This window comes from Cavia porcellus, unplaced genomic scaffold (genome assembly GCF_034190915.1).
Source record: "Cavia porcellus strain 051 isolate PalLab524CR breed Dunkin Hartley unplaced genomic scaffold, mCavPor4.1 scaffold_5, whole genome shotgun sequence".
NCBI classification, from domain to species: domain Eukaryota; kingdom Metazoa; phylum Chordata; class Mammalia; order Rodentia; family Caviidae; genus Cavia; species Cavia porcellus.
In genome coordinates this window covers 40,108,283-40,131,066 of record NW_026947488.1, presented here as the reverse complement: position 1 = coordinate 40,131,066, position 22,784 = coordinate 40,108,283, and the positions used below count along the sequence as shown (strand labels likewise).

General features: G+C 36.5%; 1 protein-coding gene across 1 annotated transcript in view; it reads right to left on the bottom strand.

Moving 5' to 3' along the window:
• Positions 1-21,125, bottom strand: part of LOC100728453 (SEL1L2 adaptor subunit of SYVN1 ubiquitin ligase) — a 46,199-nt gene extending 25,074 nt beyond the window's left edge. Inside the window, exons 1-6 of the mRNA XM_003476386.3 lie at positions 20,969-21,125; positions 10,307-10,360; positions 9,156-9,215; positions 8,981-9,062; positions 7,524-7,678; positions 6,844-6,900 (exon numbers count right to left, since the gene is read on the bottom strand). Coding sequence (XP_003476434.3) covers positions 6,844-6,900; positions 7,524-7,678; positions 8,981-9,062; positions 9,156-9,215; positions 10,307-10,360; positions 20,969-21,124 — 564 coding nt within the window. The 5' untranslated portion in view covers position 21,125. The remainder of the gene's footprint in view (positions 1-6,843; positions 6,901-7,523; positions 7,679-8,980; positions 9,063-9,155; positions 9,216-10,306; positions 10,361-20,968) is intronic.
• Between the last annotated feature and the right edge of the window lie 1,659 nt (positions 21,126-22,784).

Genomic DNA, 22,784 nt, shown 5'->3' with positions numbered 1-22,784 from the left:
ACTAGAATTAAAAGAAGAAAGGTTTATTTTGCTCACAGTTTGTGGAGGCTCCAGATCTCAAACAGCCGGCTCCAAGGCAGGGTGGAATGGCACAAGGGCAACAGTTCAAGGCAGCAGAAGACAGCAAAAGCAACAAGAGCAAAAGGGGTAGAGCAAGCCTCTTTTCCTCCCTTATACTGTACACAGGCTGCCCACCCTCAGGTGGATGTAGTACTCACACCATCTCCATGCCTTACTCTTGCACAGGCTAAGGATGTTTACAAAGTAAGGACTCTGGCCCCTTGCTGATTCACTTAAACTTCTAAACTTCTCAAGTTGACACAATGAACAGCTTCCTACAGCAGTTAGGGCATGTCCTCCATGTCCTAGGATGTGGAACTTCAGAGTTAGTTAAGTTTCTAGACCTCTCAAGTAGACACAATGTATCAACTATTACAGTTGAAGAGATTAGTGCTATTAAAAAATTACCAGGAATTTTGAAACAAGACAAGAAGAAAGATGCCTTGAGGTTATCTCAGGAGTCAGTAAAACCCCTGTGCCACTATTATCACCACCACAGACTCAAGGGTATAAAAGTGTAAGCCTTTGAGAAGAGTCTCTTTGGACCTCCAGCTTGAAAAGGGCCACCTAGGGATTTGGTTGCCCTGCATTCATTTCATCATATTCCACCATCAAGGCATTCCAAGACCACTAGAGTCATGGTTCAAATGAGCCTGGCTGCTGTGTGAGTGGGCAGTGGACAATAGTTTCATTCACATAATGCAAGTTACTCAGATATGAATGAACTTTGGAATGCAGGAGTTTTGGGGTCATGGAGGATTCTATCCAGATTTCAGATAAAAGTCCTGATGGGCCAGGCAATGTGCCCCTAAGAAGATGATAGATAAATCTGTGGGACAGAACTGAATGTGTAGTGGAGAGTGGAGGAAATTGGAAATGCCAGAAATGTGCATCTGCTGAGGAATGCTTCAGGCTGAAAGTGGAATCAGCCAAAGACAGAAGATATGTAGGCTGCAACCAGTGATGTCATAAAGCTGGGATCCCCCAAGTTCTTTGGAACTCAACTCTCACCACCATCTGTACCAATGCTACATGTGGAGATACAGAGCCTAAATGTTTGCCCTGTTGAGTTTCAATCTTATTTTGTCCAATTGTTTTCCATTCCAATTTTTCCCTTTTGGAATGGGAATGTTTTACCTTGTGCTGTTGTATCTTATGATTAAGTAATTTGTTTTTGGAGTTTTACAGAAATTTACAGCTAAGGGCTTGCCTTGAGTCTTAGAGGAGATGATAACTTACACATTAGAGAAATGCTGGAATCTTTGAGACACTTGGAAAGGATGAGTGCATTTTTCATTGATAGTTGTGTCATGATGAGTGGAATTTTAAACTTATTTATTTGGATGTTAAGTATGGTTTAAGGAGATTTATATGACTCTCAAGTTGACAAGAGGTGAACCGTAGTTAAGTTTGTCAATTTGATTGGTTTAGGAATCATGCAGTCGATTAATAAAACACACTTCTGAACCTGTCTGGGTAGGTCAAGGCATAACGTTGGAACCTACATCTAGCCTCTGGCCCCTTCTTCTTTAGCATTATTTCTCTGCTCTGCTTCCTGACCACTAAGAGATGAATAGCATTTCTATGCTAGGCCTCTCTGCCATCATGTTCCTGCCTTGGATCTAGCTTACCATGGATGGGAATTCCCTGAAACCATGAGCTAAAGCAACCATTTCCTCCTTCAAGTCATGGGTACAAGGTATACAATCCCAGCAACAAGAAAATTAACCAGTGCAGTATTATAGGTGACTCACAGATGCATAGTCCCTACATTTTCTGCCTAGAAGTGATATTGAAGGAAGTATGTTAATAGTAATAATGTTATAAAAGAAGTAGGTGATAAATGGGATGAAAGGATTGCCAAAAAGAGAAGAGTATAACATAACTCAATAATAGAAATTGTACTCGGTTTTCTAATAAGTGCTTACAAGTCTTTGCTTTCCTAATCTTCACAATGTCACTATAAAAATGTCTTGTTAATATCTGATCTCATTTAATGATACTCAGAGTCATGCACTAGTACTTAAGTCCCATAAACTGCCTGAATGTAATTCCCATGTACTTGGCATTCAGCCTCCACATTATGAAGAGGAAGATTAAAATGATAGAGGCCTCACAAAAGATGGACATGGTCAATGGACAGGTCACTGCAGGCTAAGGGAGTACAACAAGCCAGGAAACAGCAATGGGAACGTCTAAAGTATGTGTGGCAAACAGTAATCACTTCAGTATGGCTGACTTAGAACACTCAAAAGTTAAGATTTACCAAAGTAAGGGGACTTTATCCTTGAATACCAGGCTAAGGACTTTTATGTTATCTGGCAGAAAATAGATGCTACTAGATATTTATAACCATTAGGGAATTTTGACAAAGAAATATCTCGAAAAATCTGAGTGTATGATTTGCCAAATTAGAGGATATTACTATCAAAACTACTTACTATGAATATCCATGAATCAGACCTAAATATGTCCCCAAGTAAGTGTGTAATGTATGCAAACCACATTATCCCCAGAATCATTTAGATTCTCCTCTGTGATCTCAGGGAACCCAATCTGTCCCTGTGCACTAACTCATCTGCTAATTTAATTGTCTGCTCCAATGTTGTATATTTTGTACTTAGCATGGTGTCTACCAGGTTAAGCACTCAGAAAATATTTCAAGAATGAGTTAATGGATAAATATTTATGCATCTCTAAAACAAGAGAGCTGGACCTTAATCTTCATGGAATCTTGTAGCTCCATTGTCATGCTTCTACGACATCATTTTTAAAGTGTAGTTTGATAATTTGACACTTGATTACCTTGCAACACATAGTTCTGAAAAAGTTCACTCTGGAGAGAAAGATTTGAACTATTAAAAGAAAGGAGTCTATTCTCCAGAAAGAAATAAAACTCCTGGAATTTCCTCTGCCCTTGACTGTCATAATCATATAAAGATAAAAAAAATTATACCTCTCTCTCACTTTGTTCTATTGTCCCAGTTTACTTGGCATTCCAATTCTCTATTCTTTTTTTTAAAAAGTTACCTGCCCTTAATGTTGTTACTTCAATTGAATAAATGCATATTAAACATCACTGAAAGTACCATGCAAGCTACTTTGATAGATAGATAGATGTGTCAGTCTAAGTTTTTGCTGATTCTAAATCAGACTCCCTTTCTTTGCTCCCTCTTTCTTTTCTCCTTTCCTGTATTTACTGAGACTGTTATCATACATTTCATTAATGCTAAGATATACACCTCTAGCAACTGCATTGTAATCAGCACATTTCTTACTATCAATGACATAGTATAATTTATATTGGCAGGTTTTCTTCTTTCTCGGCAGAATATAAAATAATGTCTTAAATTAATGTCTTAGGATGAAAGATAGTATGTCCTAGCAATTATGTTCAGTGAAATTTTATTGTTTGAACTCATCTCTCTCTCTCTGTTTTAAAGATGAATATGACTCTTATTTTCTTTAAGAAAATTTGTTTTAATAAATTTGTACTATTTTCCCTAAAATGAAATACCAAGAATATGTATTATTTTAAAAACATTTATGAACAATGCTCTTATCCTGGGTTCTATAAATCAGTGTGAAAAAGGGTTATATTAGCTCCTTTTTAAAAAAAATAGGTGACAAGGTAGATAAAACAGTTATTTATCTTTGATATTATTTTATATTTGATATAGTCCTCTGCCAAGTTTAATTATACTTTATACACTTCAATAATATGCACCAAACCCCTTGCTTTCATAATGCAATTCATTGTGAGTGTGCATATATTTAGGTATGCAAATGATATTAAAATTTATATGTAGAAAATTAAAGATAATGTCATCAAGACTTGCATATACAATACTTTTCAATTATAAGAATTTGATCAGGGGAAGGATGAAAATGCTGCGTGTGATGACAACTCATGAGAGACATTAATTTAAAGGTAAAGTTCTTATTTCTGGGTATTGTGATATTATATTGCTTGGTAATAAATCGAGGCATCACATTTTGAAAGAGCCTTCTACTAATAATTTCTTTGGTGGACTAAAATGGTATACTGGTGGACTAAAACCAAGTGGTGGTTTTCAGGCTGAAAAACAGCCTACAATATCTAGGATGCTAGCATTCATTCATTCAGTAAATATTTACTGGGTACCTCATGTGTACCATTATGAATACAAGATACACAGTGGTAAGCACGACAGAAAAGAAGATATACTCCATTGTGGGGACACAGACAATAATAAAGATCAGTATAATTTATGTTCCATGAGGAAAATAAACACAATATAATAAATAAATAATGAAAGAATACAGTTGGTCAAAAAAATCACCTCTGAAAAAGGTGCAACTTGAAGGATGAAGTTAGGCATGTGAAGAGATGTAGTAACAGCCTTTTGAAAATCAGGTTTAGCCTCTTATCTTGCCTTTTACTTGTGGGTTGCCCCTGCCATTCCAAGTTGATCTTGGTGCAACTTTAAGTTATGCGAAGTCACAAAAATGACCACAGTGTTCTCCAACTGTGAGAGGCAGAAACTTTGACAGGAAATATTCTGTCCATGGAATTTCCCTAACAATTCTATTTTGCTTGGCTTGTCACTTTCTTTGGTCAAAATATTGAGGCAGAAGTGACTTATGAATTCTCAGGTGAGGCCTTGAAGAGACTTCTGCTCTTGTGTTTTTAGAACCTTTCAGTGTTTTGTGAAATTCTACGGCCATTTGGCCGGAAGATAAACCACAAGAAGAGTGGCCCCATCATCCTAGCTGCAAAAGCCATCATGAACCAGCTAGCTCTGGATAGTACTCCCTAATTACAGATACATGAGTAAACCTGGTTTAAATTAGCTTAGACTGGCTCAGACCAGAATTACTCAGTTGAGCCTAGTCAAAATTGCTGGCATGCTAAATCAAGAATTAAATAAATTGTTTAAATCCATTTAAGCTTGGAAGTGGTTTGCTACATAGACTAAGTGAAATCAGTCTTAGGGTTTGAGATTTTGACGGAGGCTTTTCATCAAGTTCAGGTTCATTAGGTTGAGGGTGACACTTGCCCCAGAGTCAGTCCTCAGCTGCTGAAATTGTTAAACTTGCCCTCTTGGGATGTCTAGATGGAAAGCTGGAGGCCAAACCAGCTGTCAGAAAGGTGGATATGAAGAACCTAGTGATCATGTCCTTCCCTCTTTTTCCTTAACGAATGGTTAAAATGATCTTTAAAGCTGTAGTTTTGGGGAGGATAAGGGTCAAAATGAAATAAAAGTTAATAGAGTGCAAGTTTTGAGTGCTGAAGGCCTGAGCTCAAATTCTACTTAGCCTTACTTCCAAGCTGTGAACCTTGTAGCAATTTATTTCTGCAGCCTCAGATACTTTATAAAATCCATATAATAAAATGTTCTATGAGTGAGCCTGCTGGAGAACCTGACTGAGCCGCTGCCACTATGGTCTTGAATTCCTTCAGGGCTGGCCCTGGACTTGTACTTGATCTTCACCTTCCCCGGCTAACACCTGGTGTTCATGGTGACTGAGCCTCACTGGAAGTACATAATTTTGTGGAGCATTATTATACTTTGCAAAGATTGGTGTGTCATTCTTACAGCTAAGGTTTGAGTGCCTTGACACCTAGTCAAAGTTCATGTTTATAGAAAATGAGAAATTCTTCCCAGTTATGCATCCTATGATTAACATGAGAAATTCACTGCGGGCTGAAATCTGACATTGGAGTGATATTATGAATTCAGAATTTTCCAGCAAAGCAGCTAAAACTTGCTTATTATTAGGTTAAAAAAATCTGAAAACCTTCAGTTGAGCTGTCTTGGGATTTGTATGCTTATTTAAATTGCTACCTTTTTATCACATCTCATGAAATTAACTTTGACATTTACCTGATGTTTACTGTACCTCATATAAATACAAAATATGGTACAAAAAGCATATTCATGGAATAAGAATACAAGAAAGTGGAAAGTAATGGCATCGTTCTTTTATGTAACATCCTTATAAAAGAGTAATTTCCATCACTTAGCTATTGTGATTATGTCGAAATAGAGTTTGAGACAATAAGTGCATGGCTACTACAAAATGACAAGAGCTAGAAAATTATCTTTTAAAAAGAATCCCAGTTCGTTCTCCAGGTCTGTGCTGATTAGAGCCTGGAAACAACAATCAGAGTATAGACAAAAACTCATGGGGCTGGCATCTTACAGAGGAAGATCCTTCCTAGGGAGTTTTATTGGCTCTTTTCTTTTCTTCTGCTATATAGTTTAGTGGTTAATTAATACCCTAAGCACACTGTGATATGGAAAGGTTAAGCAAAATCACTAAAAGGAGTTTTGCAAATGTATAGATGAGTTTAATGTCTTTTTAGTTTTATTAAAAATCAGTCTGCCCTCTGATCTAACTAAATGGAGATGAACTTGGTCCACAGGCTCTTTAGAAGGAACTTCCCAGGTGGACTTTTGACAGCTGATCTTAGAGGAAGGGAGCTGCTCAAGGCCTGCGTGTGGGGATATTCTCCTGGCCTAACCCAGCCCCACAGTGTATGAGGGCGGGAAGGTGCTGGGTTCTGTTGGGTATGTAGGCACTGCCTTTCCCAGCTATTCCTCAGATGTTCCTACCTCTTTATACACAAAGGCAGGCAGGAAAATGCTTCCTCTGGTGAGCTTTGTTTTTTCTCAGAAGCTAGGAAGCAGATCTGAGCAAGGAAGGAACCGTGGGCTTTTCCTAGAAACTCCTCAGCTCTCCAGCCTTCCTCACCAAGACCCTTCCCCCCCATATGACTGAGGTGTAAGAGTGACTTACATAGTAATCCCGATCTAGACCTTTCCTCCCAATTAGATGTAACTGTCCAAGAGATACCTAGGAATGATAATTTTTAAAAATGATTTTAGCAGTAATATTGACATAAAGAGAAGAAAGCATTTACTTGATGATTTTATTATAGCATGTTGATTTAGTATGATGCAGTTGGCATGCTTTGAAAGAAGCAGGGAAACATTTAAGACTATATATTTTATTGGGTAATTAGTTGCTATTGGGCATCTGGCTTCCTCAATGACAGGAAGTCTGCCAGATGATACACAGCAACACCCTGGCAGAGGAAAATAGGGGCTTTAACTCTTAGCTCACAAAGATCACACAAATGCTGTCTCCTCTTAGGATCCTTGTAGGAGTTCATCTGTATTAAAACCAGCAGTAGATATTGCATTTTTTCTGTAATTAAAGTCTAAGGTTTTAAAAAATTAATGTCTCAGAAAGAAATTCAAAAATAAACCTTGCCATTACTATGGTAACTAGCTCTTCAATAAGCTGGAGGAGCTGTAGGTGATGGGACAAAACAGGAGGAGGGCAAAAAGGAAAGAATGTTTCTTCCTTTTCCCATTCAAGGTGGGGGGCATTGTTAATCTCTCTTGCACTCAGAAAGAACCAATTCCCTTGTAACTTGCATGCTTTAATAATTCAGTCCCATCTGTATACATTACTTGTATCTGAACATCTCCTCTTTCTGCCAAAAATTTATAGTATTGGTATAAGTCCCAATCCAAAATCTCACTGTTAGAACTCAAATTTTCAGGTCTCTCGGTTAGTCTCACTTTTTCCACTGGAATGCCTTCATTTTTTTCCAGTTTGTCAGCAACTGTGAACAGAAACAAACCAGAAAACTAGAAAGCACAGGCTGCAAGAGGTAGCAGTTAACTTAGAAGAAACATTATTATCAGCTTAAATCTGCAGAAATCTAGTAACAGAGAGGGAAGACCCATGGGGAATAGAAATTTGTGATTTTTGTTTATTTGGTTCTGAGAAAAGTGCAAGGAACCCAGTTATTCTTTGCAACTCATATACATATTATTCATATCTAGCAGACTTCTCAATATCTTGGCCAAGGAGATTAATGAAAAGAGACTGTAGAAGCTGACAACTGACCTCCTTATCACTGACTTTTTCTAGGACTGAAACTACAACATAAGAATAAGTACTCCTTGGTTATTCTTATAACCTAAAAATAAATATGCTTGAATTTTCCTTAAAAAATAGACTTAATAATTCCAGATGCTTTAAGGACATGAAATGATCTTGTGAGACATTTTAAATTCAAAAGTAGTTTTTTCTTCCTCCTTTTCTCAAATTCCCATAGCTCCCCAGGTGCTGATGTTATTCTGATTACAGAAATTAAACAAGTTGACTTTATTCACTGGTTGGAAGATCTTTTGAAAAGCTCTATTACATAATCTTCAATGATGTTGTAGTATGAGATGTTACGTATGACTTTTAGAATGATCTTAGGAATAGTTTTTAGCCTTCTGCTCTACTTTTTGTAGGTAAATGATACGGTAATAGAATAATGATTGCCTGGATTGTTCTCAAGTGCATTAATAGATCTTTGCAGTATAAATACCCTGTATTCATTTCACTAGAAAATGTAATGAACCATCTTATATTTTAAATGTTAAATTTATGGAAACTAATATTTATTTATTTATTTATTCAGAAATGAACATTGCAAGAACAAGTAAAACAGAAATATTTGGAATATATAGCAAGAAAAAAGATGAACATAAGATTTAAAATTTTTCAAAAAATAACTTAAATAGGGGCAGGGGATTTAGCTCAGTGGCTTAAGTGCCTGCCTGGCAAGTGCGAAGTTATGAGTTCAATCCCTGGCACACACACCAAAAAAAAAACTTAAATAGAAGCTCTACATTGTATTATAATAAATATTAAAAGTGGAGACTTACTATTCTCATAAGTTTATTTAAAATCTAGTATTGATTTTTTAAAAGTGCAATCAAGGCTTTTTTTTTTTGGCCATTTGTATTTTTGGCTATACTGAAGATTGAACCCAGAGTTCTGCACATGCTAGACAAATACTCTATCACTGGACTATTCACTCCCATACCAATGTCTGTTTATCTTAAAATAAATTATGAAGATGACTCACTATAATCTGCCACTTTCTTGTAGTGATTTAGAGCAATTTCACAATCCTGTAGCACGTTGATTCCTGACAAATATCTGTACCCCTAAAACACAAGTATATATATATATTCTTAATATTCAAATAATGCTTTTGTATAATATACTTGTTATGGTGGAAGAATATTTAATTTACAAACCAAAATCATCTGAGACATCATACTTCCTCCAGCACTTCCAAAGCTATAATATATCAGTGCCTAAAATTTAAAAAAATTATTTTGGTTATCCAGATTGGAAAGATTAGCCAACTATTGCTTTTTTTGCCTCTACCCCATCAATGAAGCTTACTTTATTTTGTTAGTACACAGAATTGCAGTATGTAATGATTATTTTCATCCATGGTGATTGGTATATGTCCATAACACATCTTAATCCTTTCCTTTTCATCTCTTTTCTTCTCTCTTCCCCTCCCTCCCTCCATCTCTTGATCCCATTCTCTTTTGCAAAAAGATCTATCTCTTGTTTTATCTTTTGTTTTGCTCTATATTTATATCTTTGGTTTCTCACATATGAAAAATCATGTATTTTGTTTGGTTTTGTTTTTGAGACAGGTTCTCACTGTAGTTCAGGCTGGCCTTGAACTCACTACATAGCCCAGGTTGGCCTTGAACTCAAGATATCTTCCTGTGTCCACCTCCAGAGGGCTTGAATTCCATGTGTACACCACTGTACGTGGCTATCATGTCATATTTAAGCTTGTGTGTCTAATTCATTTCACTTAACATTATGATGTCAAGATGTATATATTTTGCTACAGGTGACTCAGGTGTATCCTCCTTTATGGCAGAGCAGTACTCCATTGAGTACAAATAACACATATTCTTTATCCCTTCATCAGTTTATGAACATACAGTTCACTTCTAAGATTTAGCTATTATGAGTTGCAGTAAACACAGACATGCGTGGATCAATGTACTATGATGTCTTTAACTCTTTTGGGAAGAGACCTAGAAGTGTAATAACCCAGCAGTGAATATTAAAACACTCCAAAATAAACTCCAAATTTTACTATGTTCTTTTAAGAAAGCTGCCTCCTAAAGTTATCAGACTGTGAAAAGTTAATTGCATATAATATTTTATCACCATAAAATCTCTGTAAGATAGGTATTACCTACTTTCAATTAAGAATCTGAAATATGACACTTTAAGAAACCAAAGGTAGAAGAATGCTAAATTTGTGTTGAATTGGTACTTTTAATCACCATGGTAGAGTAAGTCCTTAACTTAAAGAATAGGTTTTACTCAATGTCATTTTAAAAGAAACTACAGAAAATAGAATTGACCTTACCTTGGCTTGATTATAATCCATTCCTATTCCATAAGAAGACAAAAATCCTAATGCCTAAAGAGTGAAAGAAAAAAGTGAAGCTAAAATCAATTTATTTCTCAATTTTTCTTATCTGTAGTGATAAGTGACATTTTAAATGTCTGTTCTATGATAATTTGCAATGCTAATTTATTTATTATACCATAACAAAGTGCTTTTGTTAAGAGTTTAGGAGAGGTCACAGTAGTGAGAGAATTATATATGTGAATATATATATATATATATATAGGTTGATTTTTATTCTAGAAAAAATTTAAAATATAGTATCATAAATCAGTGATTATCATGTGTTTTTCTCTCTTGGAAATAAAAGATTTTTCCTCATTATTTCATGATTTTTTTTCTTTCTTTCTTTTTTTTTTGAGACAGGGTCTTGCTATGCAGTTTAGGCTGGCCTTGAGCTCACTTTGTAGCCCAGGCTGGTCCTGGACTTGCAATGATCCTCTTGCTTCAACCTCCCAAGTACTAGGATAACATGCACACACCACCTTGCCCAGTTGAATTTGCATTTTTTAAATTCACACTTTCAGAAATAAAACAAAATTGATACAAAAAATTCAAGGTAAGAAATCTATTGAATAAAAAGTGGAAGCTGGGGTCACAAGAGTGAGATGGCAGAACAGGAAGCCCCAGACTCATGTGCCCAGAGACATGATATGGATCCAAAAGATCTTTTAGAGAATTGCAAAAACAAGGCAAGAAATCAGCACATCCAGGTGAAGCCACAGAGAACAGAAATATTAAAGTCTAAATAGAGGTTCTAAACATATAATGATTCAATCTATGAATTTCCAGTTTTCTGGTGGTGTGAAAGCAATATGCATTTGGTAGAAAGTGCATTTTGAATTTTGATCTTTTCCTTGGCCAGCAATATGTGCTACAAAATTTTCTTGGGAAGCTGAGCAGTGGCAGGCAGCCATGGCTCCCAGCCAGCCATGTGAGCACAAGAGTAAATAATTACCATGCTTGGGCTGTGTTGAGAAGCTATGATTTCAGTAAATGATGTACATTAAATCCACTTTTCAGTTTTTAATATTTTCCACTTTTCATGAGTTTATTGGGATGTACTGCCTTTCAAAGTTATTTCTTTCAGCACCTTTCTGCTGTGAGTTGCTCTCAATTCTTATCTGAACTCTTACAATACTCTCCAGGCTCGTTTCCCTTCTGTCCAGTTTTCATCCTCCCATTACCTTTACTCCTTCCGTCTACCATTATCAAGCCATTACATTTTTCATCTAGTTCCTGTGAAGATGTGAGACTTTGTCAAATGTTTAAAATCAAATCAAAGTATATCAAGCACTGACAATTCAATCAACTCAGCAAATGAGTAATTTCTGAAACTTTTATTTATAATTATAAAGCCAAAGAACTGTGTCTCATTGCAAGTCCACTTTTTAAATTAGGAAATTAACTGCAGAATTTTCCCATCCCAAAATCATAATAGTTATAACTTTGGATTTAAGTATAATTTGTATCATTTGCATCTTATCTAAACTAATCCACCTACTGAGAAGACACTTTTTTGATCCTGCAAATTTTTCTTTTGTTTGAAAGGTTGCCTTTTTAGAAGAGTTAACCATAAAGACTGTTATTAGAAATGGAAGGTGCCTGCAGTCCTGGTACTCCTCTAATTTGTGTAATGTACTGTATATTTAAAATGGCTAAATTGGCTCTTTTTAAGGACATCGCTAGCCAAGATTAATTATTTTTTTTTTCTTGCAAATCTTGGCAATTTTTCATCCTGCTGAATTTCTGGTTCAGTTATGCAGAAACTCTGACAGTAAATAAATACACTGACCTTTATTTAACAAAGTAAAGGTACTGTTCTATTCACTTGGGCTTACACTTTATGATATTTTAACCAATACTGTATCATTTTGTATGAAACCTAGCACACTTTTTGATCTGATTCTTCTGGAAAAATATGTGAGCCTATGGAGTTATGAAATGGATTGTGGGAATTAAAGTTCCATTAAACTGGGACCAAAATGTTCCTCTGTATAAAACTCACTGTAAAGAGTAAGATTAAACTTATGATTTTTTTCTACTAGCTCTGAATAACAGTCATATTTCATCTTTCTTTAGCAGAGAAACAACAATGAGTGGTTTTGAATTAATTCACTAACGAACTCAACTTTCACTTTATTTTCATTTTTTTATCCTGCTTAAAGCATGCAAAGCCACTAGATGAAGTCAAAAGGTGTTAGTTAAGGTCTGCCATGCAGTAAAATGTGTGGATTGTTGTCAGCACCTTCTGATTCCTTTACACTTGGCCACTGCCATCTAACATCTTATACAATCATCAATTTTTAGTGTTCAGTCTTTTCATGAGTTAAGGATATGATAAAACGAGATGGATTATGGAATGATTAAATTTTAATGCATTAAAGAGAAATGTTGTGTGTCAAAAAGAGAATTTACAAAAAAGTGATGACATCAGTGACACTTTTGGTGGTTTTAAAGGCCAAGGTTTGTAACTGAATTGTTTTTAAGACTTTTTCTGAACTCAGCCATTGTGTCAGGGTTTTAAAGAAAGCATTTTAGGAGCTAGATTTGAATAAAAAGATCTAAGAATTTTTATTCTAGGTAAATTACTGAGATTCCACAATAGTAATTTAAAAGTTAAATATTCCTCCTTTTGCTTTTTATACTAGAAATTATTAAAAGAGAAAAAATATTAAATAATTTCCTTTAATTACTGTATGAGACTTGAAAGTGCCTGAAATCATTACTTTTCACTCAAATTGCATACCAAACAAAACTGTGAATTAACCCTAATGAGCAACTCAGATATTGTCTGTACTCCTACTACAAAGAGGGAATTGGTACAAGAAGAAATGCCCCACACAAGTAGTCCTAGAATTATCCAAGTGACCATTAGGTTGATATTAAAAGTTATTTTTTCAATAGTAATATAGTGCTAATAACTATAGTCCTTCTATCAAATGCTTTAATGATTCAAATTTGAAATAAAGAATATGTGGAAGCCAGGCATGGTGGCATATGCCTGTAATCCCAGCACTTTAGGAGGCTGAGGCAGAAAGCAAGTACAAGCCCAGCTGGGGCAACTTAGGGATTCAGTGAGACCCTGTATCAAAATAAAAAGTAAAAGAAGGGCTGGAGATATATCAAAGCACAAAATATGGACTCCTTGCCTTTCAGTATTATTTTAGAATCGTGAAACATGGTAAAATACACAGTCATTCATATCTCTTTTACATGTCAATTATGGTTATTTTGCATGATAGAATGGGTTTTCTTACAACCCATAGTAACCCATAATATTTTGAACTATTTAACCAAAGAAATGCATATATCAAAATTAAATGCTTTTATAGCAATGGCCAACACATACTTAATGAAGATTTTGAGGAAACCCCTCCCCAAAATATGTAAAAAAAATTACACAAAATATTATCAGAGACCAACATGAATTGTAATTGTAAATTACAATTGTAAATCTTACAATTGTAAATATTAAGGGGAATACATTCTTGATCTAAAGCAAATGAGAGTGGATCCTATTTTCCTGTTTGTTGTAGTCAGGGGTTGCAAGGAGAACAATTACAAACAGGACATAGAATTTATAATATTATTTTATGATGGTGGTCGCCCAGAGTTAAATACAAGAAGGTGCAGGAAATATGTCCACAACACTAAAGACCTCCAAAAACCAGCCAAGAGCTCCATGACAATGTCCAGCAGGAGTCCAGCCCATGACAATACCTCCCATGAGTCCAGCTGGAGGCCTAGCGCCCACGACAAGAATTCATGTTGGTCTGTTTTATGGATCTGCACTGGGAAGACCCAAAGGTTAGTGGTGGAAGCTAGAAAGTCGTAAGCGAGTGGGATGAATGGTCTGTGCTAGTAGGTTGACACGTCTATACTGGATTCAAGAAGCAATGCTCAAAATAAGAATCAGGGCCAACTGAAAAGTACCACAGCCATTTTCAGGGACATTGAGGTCTCGAGCTTCTCCAACGATAACAATCAAGTACATGTCTGGAAGTCAGCATGACAAGCTTCTCCTGGAGATTAAACAGTACACATCTTCCCCTCCAGAGCCAGGAAGCGATGCTCAAGTTAGGGACCAGAGCTCCCCCAAAGTGAACCACAGCCACTGTCACCAACAAGGTTCGGAACTGCTGGTATGATAATGGCCGAATTCATATTGGGGAAACTAGTCACAACAAGCTCCTCCAGGAGAACAAATGGCTTCAAACCATTGGCACTTAAGACGACCCACAGTGCCCCACTCTTCCTCTCCACATCTCCTTTTATGCTGGAAACTTTCCTCAAGTGGGCCTTCTACACTCAGCACCATGTTGATTTAATTCAGCTGGTGTTAAGTTGACCACAAGTTTTTCAATAACACTGTTTATCAGAGTAACAAATTCCCTGTTTAGATCAGTTAATCTCAAGAAAAGAGTGAATCTACTTCTGAATAACTCCTTGTGAGAATCAGAAATAAAAATATATAACTTCTCTACTTTCACCTTGGTAAAACACAATATCTTACAGGATGTCTTCTAGGGGACAACCATTTGAACTTTTCCATAATTTCCACCATTTTGGGCAAGGTTAATAATAGTTCTCACTATTTAGAAGGTATAGATTCTTAGAAAATGTATTTGATGAACTGTTTTCATAACCTTAAATGCTTTTGTTGCCCTTATGAGGATTCCTTTCAGTTTATTTGGATTTTTTGCAAGGTGAAGCATTCAAAGTACATGAAATAATTATCTGCTTTCCTCCATCCAGCTTGCCTTTGTAAATACAGTGAAATTGTATTGCTTCCCATCCCCTTGGTGCCAAGACATAAAATGGATTCTTACCTTTTTTTGTTTTTCTTTGTTAATTTGGCCCTCTAGGTTCCCCCATTGTATTTTAGTACTTCTGATTGTTCTTCCCTTTCCCCCATCTCTCTTTCTTCCTCCTTCCTCTTCTCTTTCTCTTTCCTTTCTTCCCCCCCTCTCCCTTGCCATCATTCATTCTTTTCTATTACTATTGTGACATTTCTAGCTTTTTTAGCTACATTTTTGTTGCAAGAGTGTCCTCATAGTTCCCAGAAGTATTTCTAACAGGCAAGATTGCTCTATCAGACTGGCATAATAGCAGGAGAAGAAAGATCTGGCCAGCCCTTTCAGAGAGCTGGGTTCTGTATGTACTGTGGCCAGCCTGAACTCAATAGTCAACCACTGAACTAAGCATTATTTGTTGCATTAAGTCTCTTTAGCTAATTTTTTTGAATAAATAAATAAACCAACCATAAGAGGTCTTGCAACTGGAAACAGATTTTCCTACCTTGTTTACTGGGGTCATAGTTAAATGTAGATTTGAATTCAGCTGTACACTGGAGCAGAGGCAACTATTCATCCAGATGTTAACACTATGTCATGAGTAGGGAATGTTGTGGAAAGGGAGTCTGAGGAATACAGGGTCCAGGATGTGACAGAAAACAGAATAGGGAGTTTGTCAGAGGGTTTTTATCAACCAATATCATAGCATTTCAGTGTATCAACAAATATGATGGCTGAATTGTGCATGTCAGATCAATGGTAGCCTTTTGGATTGTAAGTTTGTTCTCATCCACATTTTGTCTTCTGATTCTCCAAACTCATATACATACAGCTGTTCCTATTTTACAGATGAAGAAGTTGAGACTCAGGACAAGTCACAGAGGGCCAGTGTTGGAGCTGAAATGTAGAGTAGGGACTGACAGAGTTGTTGAGACTGAAGTTGTTACACAGCAGTCTTCATTAATGTCCTTTAACATTTTATATGGGCTCTTAAAGATATTATTCAGTTCTTACAATTCTTTTGGAAAAATGGAGGGCATTATTATCCATACTTTTTTGATTTTGGGGAATCTGAGGTTTGAAAAAACTTCTTCAGAGATACTGACATAATGAACAAAAGCTGGACAAGCTGGTGGTTTGTGACCTGGAGTCACATTGCATGGTCAAACTTTCTCTTTTGGAACAGCTCACTGTTCTTTGTTACCATCCCATTTTGAAGCCTGTAACTAGAATTTTCCTAGAACATTCCCAACAATGCCCGCTTTTCTCCAAAAAAGTGATGATGACAATACATGGCTAGTGACTATACATTGAGAGTTGTTCTTTCTGACATTAGGTTAGTACTCATCCAATTATATTCTTCCATCTCATTCTCCTTAAAACCAGTAGCAAGAGATTGGATTAGAGAGTTGCCTGAGGCTCTCCACTAATCATGATAACTAAAGATATACTGACTAAAAATAACTATATTGACTAAAGTAACTAGGAGTATTATCCACATGAAGTAGAGTTAAACTTTGACTTCAGTCTAAATCCATGTGTTTTACATACTACTGACATTAATTTAAAATTTCTTTTCTGAGGCTAATGTTTTGATTTTATAGCAAATACTTTAGATACAGACAAATCACATCTTTGGTATTGCCTTTATCCAATATTCTAGACTAAAAACAAATGTCACTTTTTCCCTTGATGCATTCTCTACTTGTTCAAGTCAGAATTAGTCAGACTCTTTTCTATGCCTATATGAGTTAATTTTTGTGTTGCTGAGACAAAATATCCAAAACTCAAAGTTAAAGCAGGAAAGGTTTATTTTGGCTTGTGCTTTGTAAGGATTTCAGTCCATAGTTGGCTGGCTCTAAGGCAGCATGGCAAGGCAGAGGAGCATTGCAGAGGAAATAAATTCATGGTAGGCAGAAAGAGCATGGCAGAAAAGTAGCAAAGAAACAGCATCAGTCCTCTTTCTGTCCCTTATATTCCATGCTACCTAGTCTAAACATCACACAATTTAATCCTAGCATCACATACCCTAGAAACAGACACTTGTGAAAAGCCCCAGCTATGACCACATAAGACTGTGAGGGGGCATCTAGGTACAAGCCATAACAGTTCACGCCAGCCTGCCAAAGACTCATGCACATCCCTTTATGAAAAAGTCATTTAGTCCATCTCTAAGACTTGCCAAATTCCTAACAGTTTCAGTATTGCTAAAAAGTCCACATTCAAAGTTTCCTCTAAGATTTAAGGCAAACTCTTAGCTGGGAGTCCCTGTATACATGAAAGTTAAACACTTCCAACATATAATGGCATGCGATAAATATTAGCATTCCAAAAGGTACAAATAGAGGGATAGAAAGGAACAGCAAGTCCAAAATCCAGCCCAAGAAAGCATTAAGTCCTGTGGTTGCATATCTAGCATCTAGAGCAATTTGTGGAAAGATGTGAACTCCAAAGGATTTGGGTGGCTCTGCCCCTATGGCACTGCTGGTGCATAGCTCCCATGGCTTCTCTCTTGCTCAGGCTCTGCTCTCTCTGCAGTTTTCCTCAGATGATCCATGTTCCCAGCTTCTTCAACTTTCCAGGGTTTCCACTGCACCTTTGGCCTAGTCTGCAGCCTTCAATCTCAGTTTCAAGTAGTCTCTGGACAAGAGCAAAATGAGGGCAAATTTTCTGTTCGAATATAACACACATGATCGATAGTCCAACAGTCAATGCAGTCCTTCTTTACAACAGAAACCTCTTCTGCTTGGTTTTTCTGAGCAGCAATTCTGTCTCCTACCAAGTACAGTTTCAAGCATTCTAGGGCTCTTCTTCAGCTGGCATCTCGAAAAATCTTCCCACTAGGCACTCCCAAGGGCTTCTGAAACAAATGGTCAGGTGCAGGTGCCATCACAGGAATAGCCCCATTTCTCAGTTCCAAAATCTGTCTTAAAATACTCTTCTCATCACTAAGACAAAATATTTAACACCCAAAGTTAAATGAGGAAAGGTTTATTCTGGCTTACACTTAATAGAAGTTTCAGTCCATAGTTGGTTGGCTCTAAGGCAGGATGACACAGCAGAGGGACACTGCAGAGGATAGACAGTTCATGGAATAGCAAGCAGAAGACTGCAGCAGCAAGGAGCAAAACAGAAACAGCAGCAAACCTTCTTTCTAACCCTTGTATTCCATCCACGTTACCTGCCTTTTGGTTGGGTAGCACTTATACCCAGGGTGGGACACCCTAAATACTAGCATCACATCCTTAATCTCAGCATCACACATCCTAGTTCCAACCACCTCTGAAAGACCCCATGTATGACCACATGAAGCTTTGTGGGGTATGCCTAGATATGAGCCATATCTAGTCGTAACCCTACAAAGAAGAGTTAAACTTTGACTTCAACTCTAAATCCATGTGTTTTATGGATATTTGTATTAATTTGGAATTTCTCTGAGAGTAATGCTTTGACTTTGAAACAAATGCTTTATTTAGATACAGATGAGTAATATCTTTGGTGTTATCTTTATCCAATATTCTATACTGAACATAAATGTCATTTTTTCTTTGAAGTGGTCTTTACTTGCTCTAGGCAGAACTAGTCAGACTCTCTTCTGTGCCTAGCACTTTATACATGCCTTAACTGAAGTGTAGTGGATATTGGTTTAATTAATTTATATACCAACTGAAAAATAAAGTATAACTGTCTGGTTTGAGAAGGAATTAGGTGATATCATTTTCAATGGTTGAAACAATGACGTTTCTTAGAAGTTTGATATCTTGGAACTTTATAGTTTGGTTACCCAAATACAGGAACTAAAGGCTTAACGTTTCTCATATTCTATCATAACATTTATAAATCAGCTTACTGAGTTATAGCACATGTAACTGCAAGAAAAATTTCCTGGAGTAAAAGGGCATTCAACAACTTAAGTTAATTAAGGCTGTATGGATCTTTAAGTTGACAGTGTTGATCTATATATATTTACATGGAAAGATAGTTATGATAATTTAAATAAAGAACAAGTCATGGAGTAGCAAATAAGTGTCTCATTTTTATAAAAAAATAATTCTATAAACTCATAGAAAAATTCTAGAATAATAGTGGGTGTGTGGTAACAATAATATTTATATCTTCCTTCTGACTGAAACTTTTTATCCTTCCCCATTCCCATCCTTCCCACCATTGTCCTTTTATTATATAATGGATTACCATGCTACAGGTAATGAAACTGAGTGCCTCATACATTGTTTTAGTTCTCGCAATAACTTCATTATGGCATTCATCATTAATTAATACTTTGTCTAATGTGTATTTCTTGTACCAGATACTGTGGTAAATATTAGAGATATACCAGTGAACCAGGCACAGTGCCCAGTATTTTACCATTATCTTCACTTTTACAGATGATGGTTAGAGAGCCTTCCCACCCATCAAGGTTGACTGAACCAATATTTTGTGGTTCAACTCAAAATACTGATTCACAGAGAGTGCATTTGTCTCTATTCTATCAGGTGGCTCAGGCACAGGAGCCATGGTCCTACAGGGCAGCATCAGCCTTTCTTTCAGTGGGAGTCCTTAGAGCAGGTCACACAGTCCTCCAGGAGCCACTGTCTTAGAGCTCTCAGAAGGTGACTTGGATGCATACGAGGGGATGCGAATGCCTCCCTTATGTAAAAGCCTCATTTCCCCATGCAACAACTTCATACTCAAGTACATAGAGCCCCTGCAGGAAGTACTGTCTCCCTGGGGTTTTACAGTTCATCACGAAGGCAAGTTGCCAATCAACAGCCATTTCTACCACAAGCAATACTAGCTAAAAACATAGCATTTTATTCTCATCAGATTACCTGGAAAGAGAGCTAGAGAGTGAGCCAAAGGCCAAATTCTCATACAAAGGAAGGGAAAATGTTTTGTTAAGTAGCTTGTGCAACAAGAAAATGTCACAGTGGATTCCAAGTTAGTCTTTTCTGATTCCAAAGTCTAGTCTTTATACTGTATTGAAAAGTAACAAAAAAAGATCTCTATGTAGAAAGCTTTGAGTTAGCTTCCTTTTTTACATTTTCAAAATTCTCAGGTTTTTTTTTTTTTTTTTTTTTTTTTGGTTAATGGGCATGAATTTCTTTCGTAATAATTTTTTTCATAAAAAGACTATAATAACAGTAAAACATGCTTTTGTTACAACATTCAGTAGAAGTAGCCAGAAACAAAATGATATATGCACTTGAGTTGTAATTAGGATGATATAAAGAGAGACATACAGAGAAGGAAGCCAAGTGAAAATACAAAGCAGACCTCAGACTAGCTGAGTCAGAATGATTGGCTTGTGAAGGGCTTTTTTTCTCTGTTTTCCAGATTTTCTATGAAATGGTTGTTATTCATGGAATAAAATGAAACACATTTATTGAAATAGAAAGAGGAATATATTTAGGTATGTGATACTTGAAATATAAAAATCAGACAAACCTAACCCCCAAAGATAATAGATTAATTTCACATATCTTTTTATAGGTGAATACATTCTATACAAATTTAACTGTTAGGGACTAAAAGGTCTCAAATGATCTCAACACACATATATGGATATGAAAGATAGGCAGGTGGATTAGACAGCAGTTCTGTTCTGCTCCTGAAAGTCACCCACAGAGCTAGAACAATTCACCAGGGCTCGTGCTGGGTTCCTACCCTGACACTACAATTTCCATGCATTATGGTAACCTGCCTGGGTCTGGGTCCATGCAGTAGAGTGTGAATACTATTGCTCAGTTCTTTTTTATACTTATTTTTCTGTAGTTATTTCAGGTTATAGCTATTTAAGGTTGTATTTTCTTTTGCAACTCACGTTTTGGGCTTTATGTGATCCTTCCTTAGCCAAGAACTCATATAATTGGATAGCTGCTGTTATGTTTTGCAGGCCAAAATTTCCAAATAGCAAAGCATCAGCCATCTTCTCCATAGCTTTCAAGTTTCCCATGCCAGCTGCTTTGGCAAAAATCATGTAGGCTCTGTTTCAAGAATATAAAGTCAGAAGGTTGATTTTCAAAAGTAAATTTTCCTGCTCCTTTCTTCATATGACTCCTCCCCCTTAGAAGTCCAACCCAGGTGTCATTGAAGTTTAACTGAAGCCCAAGACATCTCTGAGCTAGTGTATTTCTTTCATCTCTACATCAGCCTAAGGTTATAATTTCAAAAACCTAACAGATAATGAAATCACTAAAAAGGGAAAATATACGATGTACTATGCTGTAAGGCTGTATCCCAAGTAAAGTAAAAGATTTCGACAGTCTTAAAATAGGGAACTCTCTCATGTCCATCCTCATCATTTACAAATACTTATTTAATAAAAATGAATTCTGAAAAATATAATAATCAAAATTGCAATGCCACATCTAGGAAGTTTTTATCATGAGAATGATGATATACTCATACTCCAAAATAATTTTCTAAAACAGATCATACATACTGTTTAGAAAATGAAAAACTGAACAAACCTTTAATGGCTAGGGCTCTAGATTCTGGTCCCCTGGATTCAAACCCTGGCTCCACCACATAGTCAGTCAAGTTATTTAACCTCTCTGTGCTCTTTCAGCTATAAAATGGAAATAATAGTAGCACCTACTTGATGGATTTCTGTGATGATTAAATGAGATAATCCCTGTGAGGTACTTGACAGAGCCCTTGGTACAGATCAAATGCTCAGTAAATCGAGCTGTTACCATTGGAGCCAATATATTGATTCTACAGTTTTATAGTGTATACTAATTGTTCTGAAATTAGGTGGTAAATGGTGTGAAAATTTGGTGCTTATAAATATAGATGTTGTAGGGTACCTTACACTGTACTTTTTTAGTCCAAATCAAAATTCACCTAGATCTGCTCAAGGTAACAAAGTAGTGATGGAGAATTTCACAAGGTCAAAATATGTGCCAGAGACAAAAAGTACTTTGGGGATTTATTTTTACTTTTAGAACTTGCTTTTTTGACAGTGACAAGAAAGAATCAACCTCTATCTATGACCTTGATTCAGGTACTCAAATACAGAAAAATACACATGCATTTGCCATTGCTTCCAATGCAGAATGATCAGGAGATTCAATTTAATATAGAGCTTATCCATACTGATGCTAAAAGAAGCTGCTTTTGAGCAAAGGTTGGAGTGGTGTAGACCAGGCAAGAAAGGTTTCAGATAAAGACGTAGGCATTAGAGTCCTGGATGTCAATACAGACTCCAATGGAACAAAAAGAGATAGAAAACAGAAATGTAGGAGGTCAAAAAGAAATGAACCATGGTCAATGCAAACTGATTTGGGAGGCCAAAAGGCAACGTCTGGCACTCAGGTTAGGCATTAGGAAGAGAGCCTGGCATTAGACACAGAGTCCCTTAAACTCTTCTATCACATAGATAGTGGCTGCTACAACTGTCTAATCCACTGGGATGAGAAGGGTACCAAGGACCAAGCTACAGAAGCTTGAGATGGGCTGTGGGGGCTCTCCACGTTGCAGACAGTATATCTAGTCTGCTCCTGGAGGGCAGCAATAGGCTACCAAAAAACCCTTGTAAGTGTGTTTGGTTCCACAGGCAGGATGTGCACATGGCTTTCCTGTAAGGGGAGTCCAAGGTGAGGAAAGGGATCCTATAAGCAGAATCCAGGGCTGAA